Genomic DNA, 8,433 nt, shown 5'->3' on the forward strand with positions numbered 1-8,433 from the left:
CCGGAAGTGTGTCGTAAGGCCACACACACCGCCCCCAACGGTCCCGGCCGCCACCGCCGGCCTTGCAGCTCCACTGCTGAGCCCCATGAGGGGCCCGGCGGTGGACCTGCAAGGCCGTCGAGAGTGCAAGGAAGCCCCGCGAAGGCCCTCCCTGGCCCCAGGCAGGCAGGGATGGGGAGAGGCAGGGAGGAAGCAACTTACCCTCCCTCTTCTCCTGCCTCCTCCTGGCTGAATGAGGGCCGGAAGCAGGGGGCGGGGCTTCATCATGTGCCCCGCCCCTCGTACCTCACCCGTGGGAACGGCGATCCCCCGCGAAATGACCTCTGCTTCCTCCACTTCCAATTCAAAGGGAACAATAAGCAGACATCTTGACACTGCTTCTTTGATCTCTGTCAGTTCCCCGCCCTTATTTTCCCCTCTGTATTTATCACCCCGCCATGAATTACTTGGCCAAGGCAGCTCATGACTGCTGAGGCAAGTACTGACACAGGAAAATCTGCATACCAACAGAGGACCGAGTGTCGAAAACAAAATAGATGGCAAGCTGACACTAGCTGATGCAGAAACCAGGATCCGAGGCAATGCAATGAGCACAGATATTCTGAGGCAAGGGGGAACCAGGTCAAGTGCTGATAAATTGTGGAGCGAATGCCAGACGCCGAATGGACCGAGGTCACATATCGAAGGTTAGCGACAATAGTTTTGTTAAGAGAAAGAACTGTGTAGCCCAGCAGTTCCCCTGGTTTCTAAGTGCTTTTTGGTCCTCGTTTGCTGTTTGACTTGTGCAGATAAAATCTAAAATATATGGAACGGAACAGGGGGGAAATAGAGAACTTTAGGCCATCCCCCACTATAGTTGCCAACTCCAAGTTGGGAAATGCTTGGAGAGTTCAGGGTGGAGCTTGTGGCAGGTGAGGGACGTCAGTGGGCTATAATGCCATAGAGTCCACCCTCTAAAGCAGCCATTTTCTCCAGGGGAACTGATCTCTGAAATAAGACTTCCAAGTTCCTGTTGGGGCCCGGAGATCTGGAATTCCAGCTGAACTCTAAACTACTAAACTCTAAACATACCTATGGGACCGCCTTTCCCCGTATATACCCCAGAGAGCACTGCAGTCTGGTTCTCAAAACCGGTTGACCCTCCCTGGCCCGAGGGAGGTCAGGCTAGCCGCTACTAGGGCCGGGGCCTTCTCGGTGGCGGCCCCTACCTGGTGGAACAAGCTCCCGGAGGAGATCAGGGCCCTGCGGGACCTCTCACAGCTCCGCAGGACCTACAAGACGGAGCTCTTCCACCAGGCATATAACTAGGAGCCGCCGCCACCGCCTTAGTGCATGGCCCGTAATGTTGACATCAGCAGCTGCCTCAAGAACGAGCAAAATGACATCCAAACACTTATGTGGAATAACATCGAAGCACTTTCATTTGAGAACATCTCATTTGCTTATTTTCAACTGCCGCCAGTACTTTGCAACATTTGTAATGCACTATTTTAATCGTTGTGTTTTAATTCTGCACTATTTATGCTTTTATTCTGTATTGTTGTATTGAAGAAGAAGAAGAAGAGATTGGATTCATACCCCGCCCTTCACTACCCAAGGGAGTCTCAGAGCGGCTTACAAACTCCTTTCCCTTCCCCTCCCCACAACAGACACCCTGTGAGGTCGGTGGGGCTGAGAGAGCTCTGCGGCAGGGATCCTGTGAAGACATGCGGATCCCCCGCCGCCACTTGGTAAGCCTAGGTAGGTGGGGCTGAGAGAGCTCTGACAGAGACTGCTCTTTTTCAAGGACACCTCTGACAGAACTACGGCTTGCCCAAGGTCATCCAGCAGGTGCAAGTGGAGGAGGAGTGGGGAATCAAACCCAGCTCTCCCAGATTAGAGTCCGCGCACTTCACCACTACACCAAACTGGCTCTCCAAACTTCTTGTTGTTGGAAACACCAAACTTGTTGTTGGAAGCCGCCCTGAGCTTGCTTTGCAGGGCGGGCAGGGTATAGATTTGACTATAAATAAATAAATAAATAAAATATCAGTTCCCCTGGAGAAAACGGCTGCTGTGGAGGGCGGACTCTATGGCCTCGTACCCTGATGAGGTCCCTCCCCTCCCCAAACACTGCCCTCCCCAGGTTCCACCCCTAAATCTCCAGAAATTTCCCAAACCAGATCTGGCTGATTAGCAAAACGCAGAGCATGTTTTGGCAAAGTGCAGACCCTTCAACACAGCCGCAGAATTAGGGCTGCCAAGTCCCCTGGGGGGGGCAGGGATCCCCCCACTAAAAGGGCCCCCAATCCGTCGGTCTGGATCTGGCCGGCGGGGGGAACCCCACCCCCAAAGTGGCCAGATAAGGCCGACATGCCCGGCGCGATGACGTCACCCGGAAGTGACATCATCACACTGGGCACATCGCCGGGTGACGCTCTAGCAATCACCCTGAAAACTCTATGGTACCATAGAGATTTTAGGGCAATTGCTAGAGCGTCACCCTGCAACCTGCCCAGTGCCTAGCGTGATGTTGCATTTGTATCGGATTAACTCTCCATGTCACTGCCCTGAGCCCTCACTGTACCTCACTGTACTGGGTGACCTCGGACCAGTCATTTTTGTTCGGCCTGGCCCACCTCACAGGGCTTGTTTTGTCAGGATAACATGTGGAAAAGAGAGCCACGCATGCCGCTGCCCCCAGACTCCCTGGAGGGAAGGCAGGATAAAAAATGTGCCAGGTAGCTAGACGGGCCTGACAAACCTTTTCAGCCCGGGCTCTTTGCCGAGTGCGCTTCTGAGGGAGCGGTTTCAGCGGCACTGCCTTTTGAGGCTGTGTTTTGTGCCTGAGGACACCTGTCACCATGGAAGGCGACAGAGGCCTAACAGCTCATGTCACGCAGGCCGCCAGACAGCTGCCCAGCCCTCCCGGCCTTCTATCATTGCCTGCCGGAGCACCTGACGGACGTGGGCAGGCTGGCTCCGAGTGCCTCATACGTGCTTCAGCAGCTCCCAGAGGAGCGGGCGCGGCGCGGCCGATAACGACCAAATCGTGTGGCGTGTGCGGGGGGGGGGGCCTTGAGGCTTTCATCTGCCCGCCGATCAGCCACAAAAGATGACTTCATCGCTGAAACTTCCTTTCGAGAAGCGTGCCCGTGCCCGAAGATTGACAGAGTCCCCTTTCGAGCCAAAGAGGGCTTTGGAAGGAGGCGACGGATGGGTCATTCGCCATGGCATGTTAGAAGGGACTAGAAAAATCCATCTAGTCTTAGGGATGCCAGCCTCCAGGTGGGACCTGGGGATCCCCTGGAATTACGGCTCACCTCTGGACTACAGAGATCAGTTCCCCTGGGGGAAATGGATGCTTTGGAGGGTGCACATTAAAGTCTCTGTCCTGCCCAGGCTCCATTCCCTAATCTCCTGGAGTTTCCCAACCTCGATCTGGCAACCGTACCCCCCTCATCCCTTCCTGGTCGCCAGGGGGAACCCTTGCTGGTCGCCAGGGGGAACCTGGAAACCATATGACAGGCCCAGTCTACGGGAGTTTCTCCCCTGGAATTACAATCTATCTACAGAGGAAGAGGAAGAAGAAGAGAGAGATTATACCCCACCCTTCACTACCCAAAGGAGTCTCAGAGCGACTTACAAACTCCTTTTCCTTCCCCACCCCACAACAGACACCCTGTAAGGTACACGGGGCTGAGAGAGCTCTTGACAGAAACTGCCCTGTCAAGGACAGCTCTTGTGAGAACTATGACTTGCCCAAGGTCATCCAGCAGCTGCAAATGGAGGAGTGGGGGAATCAAACCTGGTTCTCCCAGATTAGAGTCCGCACACTTAACCAGAAGTTTTATTTCATCTATGAGGGTCTACGTTTATCTTGAGGTCGAAATTTTTAGATTACACAGTAGAATGACTTTGGGTTGTCAGACAGTGGGGGGGTGGGGGGGTGGGACAGTGTCCCAGGAGAAAAGTTCAAAAAGGAAAATAAGGCCTTGTCTGCTTACAGGAAGTTCTTATCAAAAGAGATCCTGCTGATTCCTACAGATTCCCGGAAGTGACACAGGGTAGCTCTAGGAATCTCCAGAAACTCTATGGTAAATACAGCCGTCCCCTCCGGGGGCTGGGCAGCCCGAGAACCACTTTCGGCAAACCAGTGGCTTCGGACAGCCTCGTTCAGATTAGAAACTGAGCGGCCCAAGGTTTCCTTCGCACCCCTGAATTTGGCTATCAATTCAGACTGCCGTTCCATCTCCTCCAAACAGAACTGCACTACCTTTATCCAATGTCATTGTGAGGATAACCATCATAATAGTTCAACTATGGCCACTCACCTTTGACTGTGACCAGCACGGAGCTGTACGTCTGCCCCGCCAGGTTGGAAGCCGTGCAAGTATAGAGACCGTTATCTATCTGCTTGCAGAAGAGGATCTTCAGCACAAAATTCTCCTGCTCGTCCTCGTAAATGATGTGTCTCCGCCCTTCCAGGATGACCTCTCCGTCCTTCTTCCACACAATCTCCGGCTTGGGTTCTCCCGTAACGTAGCAGCTCATCTTGGCATGTTTCCCCTCTGTCACCGTGAAGCTGCGCGTCGTCACGCCGTAGGAAGAACTGTCGCTCCGGAAGCTCTTGGCGGTCAAGCTGGCGGCCCTCTCGTAGTCGAGGGAGAGGTTCAAGCCGATTTTTGACCGTCCTTCGGTGGAGGAGTACGCCGTGGAGATCACCGAATCGGTAGTGGATAGGTCCGTCTTTCTGATCTCTTCCCGCCTTTTTTGCAAGTGTGACAGCAGCGGCGAAGTCTGGCTGTAGCCCGTGTCTACGCTGTGCCGAGTGCCACCCGGGCTGTAAGAATCTGGACTATCCACAACCAATGCGGCCGCGGCACTGGCGGCCCCAAGAGGGTTTTCTGCGCGGCAGGTGTACGTCCCGCTATCCACCAACCGCGTGCTTTGGATCTTGAGGGCGTTCTTCTCCCCCTGAGAGTCAATCTGGATACGGTTAGACTCTGCCCGCCCGCCCAGGTGCCGCCCGTCTTTCTCCCAGTTCACAGAAAGAGGAGGGCTGCCCTGAACGATGCATTTGAACATGGCGTCTTCCCCCATGATCACTCTGATGGACGTGGGCTTCTGGATGAAGTAAGGGGCCGATTCGGTCACAGTGGTTTGCTCCCCGACTTTGATACTGACGGCGGCGAAAGCTTCCCCGATGGTGTTCTTGGCCCGGCAGATGTACTGGCCACTGTCTTCCAGGCTGAGGTCATAAATCGTCAGACGATACAAGTCGCCGTCTTCCACCATTTTAAACCTTCCCCCCGTCTGGATAGGGAGTTTATCTTTCTCCCAGCTCACCAACGGAATGGGGTTTCCAATGATCTGGCAGCTTAGGGTGGCATCTTTCCCCATGGATACCACGAAGGCCTTAGGCCTGGTCAGGAACCTTGGAACGCCGCTGTAGGAACTGTAGTCCATCTTGAGGTCCTAGGAAGAAAAAGGCAACCGTAAAATACTTCATTGCGAGAAACAATCAAACTTTCGGAAACCTCAGAATAGGTCAGCATTTGTCAGAGGTCACGTGGACTTTCTGGACTGTAAGGAATACTGCCCTGGAAGACCAGATAATGAAACTGAAGCTAAAATACTTTGGACACCAAATGAGAAGGGAGCACTCCCTGGAGAAGACCCTGATGCTGGGAAAGATTGAAGGTCAAAGAAGACGGGGACGGCAAAGGATGAGATGGTTAGACAGTGTCACAGATGCAACGAACATGAAATTGAGCAAACTTCAGAGGACGGCGGAAGACAGGAGGGCCTGGCGGGATCTGTCCATGGGGTCGCGAAGAGTCGGACTCAACTGTGCGACTGAACAACAACAACAACAAGGAATAGCTGTTTCTCGTCCTTCAGTCATTCACCCTGTGAACTCCGAGGTGGTCAATCTATCTCTATGCTACCCTTTGAAAGATCACATAAGAACGTAAAAGAAGCCATGTTGGATCAGACCAATGGCCCATCCTATCCAACACTCTGTGTTACACAGTGGCCAAAGACAAGGGGCCATCAGGAGGTCCACCAGCAGGGCCAGAACTCCAGAAGCCCTTCCACTGTTGCCCCCCCCAAGCACCTAGAATACAGGGCAGCACTGCCCCAGACACAAGAACATAAGTGAAGCCATGTTGAATCAGGCCAATGGCCCATCCAGTCCAACACTCTGTGTCACACAGTGGCCAAAACCCAGAGGCCATCTGGAGGTCCACCAGAGGGGCCAGAACTCCAGAAACCCTCCCAACTGTTGCCCCCCCCAAGCACCAAGAATACAGAGCATCACTTGCCCCAGCCTGAGAGTTCCTATCTATACCTTGTGGCTAAGAGCCACGGATGGACTTCTGTTCCAGATGTTTTTTTCAGTCCTGTCTTGAAGCCATCACAACTGTTTGCACTCACAAGCAGTGTTCCCTCTAAGCTGAATTAGTGTGAGCTGGCTCACAGTTTTTTAGCCTCCAACTCACACAGTTTTGTCTTAGCTCAGGAAGGACGGCTCCAGAGCAAGCTAATATATGCCGTAGCCAAATCGCTCGCTTGCCACTTTAATGCCAGTAGCTCACAAAGTCGAATATTTTGCTCGCAAGACTCCACAGCTTAGAGGGAGCATTGCTCACAAGGTAATTAGTTCTTCATACTTTCCCCATTTGCATCATCCCCTTTTAGTAGCCTCAAAGTCCCACCCACACATACTAGAAACTCCTCACATGTGACGGCTCCCAAAAAGAATCAGCGTGTTCATTTCTATACACAACAGGGCCATAGCATCATCCCACTAAATACATGACTGCAGAACCACTGTCCAAAATGTCTGACTGGCTCACCCAAATCAAGACATTGGATCATAGAATCACAGAATCATAGAATGTTAGAGTTGGAAGGGACCTTGCAGGTCATCTAGTCTGACCCCCTGCACTCTGCAGGAGCATAGCCGAAAGATAGCCCTACAACATACCCGAAAGATGGCCATCCAGCCTCCGCTTGAAAACGTCCAGTGAAGGAGCCTCCACCACCTCCCGAGACAGACTGTTCCACTGCTCAGCCACTCTCAGTTAGGAAGTTTCTCCTGATATTTAGCCGGTATCGACTCCCTTGTAATTTCCACCCATTAGATCTAGTCTTGCAATCCGGAGCAAGAGAGAATAGATTCGCTCCATCTTCTACATGACAGCCCTTCAAATACTTGGAGACTGCAATCATGTCCCCTCTAAGCCTTCTCTTTCCCAGGCTAAACAGACCCAACTCTTTCAGCCTTTCCTCATAAGACCTGGATTCCAATGAATGAGTCATTTCTAACATCACCAAGTGAGGTTCTATCTAGACTCACCAATGTCCACTCCCTACTGAATTAATGGATCACAGAGCATGTGAAACCATGCCTTTACTCAGATAATCTATTGCTTAGATCATGTGTGGTACTGTCTGAATAGGCCAGAATATAAGAGTTAGATTTAGGTGTTGGTCTGAAGCAGCAGACCAAAGTCCGAGTCCAACAAACATTTATTCAAGGTATAAGCTTTTGTGTGCAAGCACACTTCCTCAGATACACTGGAACAGACTTCTGCAACCATTACATATAGAGAGTGGTGGGGGTTTAATTGCCAGGAAAAGCTAGTTAGAGTCAAGATGTATAAGTAACTGGGCAATAAATATAGCTAAGATTAAAGCCCAGTTACTTATGGATCTTGACTCTGACTGGCCCTTCCTGACGTCCCCCCCCCCCATTTTCCTGTATGTAGGGCTTGAGGAAATTCTGTTTCACTGTATCTGAGGAAGTGTGCTTTCACACAAAAGCTTATGCCTTGAGTAAAACTGTGTTGGTCTTAAAAGTGCCCCTGGACTCAAACTTAGTTCTACAATAGAATTAGTACAGCATAGTAGTTAGAGGGCCCCAGGAGGACCGGATGGACCTCCGTTCAACTCCCTCTTTAGTGGTCCAGCATGGATATGCGTGCCTTTTCCCCTCAACGTTGTGTGTTACGTCCCCAAACCAACAACAAAACCCTCTCGTGATAGTGTCGAAGAATTTCGGTGAGGCTTAATATGAAAAGCAGAAAGTTAAGAAGTGGTTGTCCCCAACACGTCATCTAAGACCCGCTTAATAGCGGAAGTTACAAGACTCACCAACCTTGTTCTTTACCTCTTAAAACCAGGGGTCATTTCCTGCAGGAGCGCACAGGAGCGGAGCTCCGGCAGTAAGGAGCCCAGGGGGCGGGCACATGCAACAAGCCCCACCCCCTGCTCCCAGCAGCCCTCAGTCAGGCCACGAGGAGCAAGAAGCAGCCAGGTAAGTTGCAGAGCCCCCCCCCCGGCCCACCTTCAGGTACAAGCGCTCCCTCCTCTGTGAGGGCAGATCTGCGTGTGTGTCCCCCCCCCCCCCCAAGACATAGAAATCCAAAACGCTCAGTTGGCACT

At 52.2% G+C, this 8,433-nt stretch overlaps 1 protein-coding gene across 1 annotated transcript in view; it reads right to left on the bottom strand.

The window, feature by feature from the left end:
- Positions 1-8,433, bottom strand: part of LOC107111951 (obscurin-like) — a gene marked incomplete at its 3' end in the record, with an annotated part of 29,445 nt that overhangs the window by 10,225 nt on the left and 10,787 nt on the right. Inside the window, exon 2 of the mRNA XM_015412997.1 lies at positions 4,314-5,457. Coding sequence (XP_015268483.1) covers positions 4,314-5,448 — 1,135 coding nt within the window. The remainder of the gene's footprint in view (positions 1-4,313; positions 5,458-8,433) is intronic.

Source organism: Gekko japonicus, unplaced genomic scaffold (genome assembly GCF_001447785.1).
Source record: "Gekko japonicus isolate JY-2015 unplaced genomic scaffold, Gekko_japonicus_V1.1 scaffold2375, whole genome shotgun sequence".
NCBI lineage: Eukaryota > Metazoa > Chordata > Lepidosauria > Squamata > Gekkonidae > Gekko > Gekko japonicus.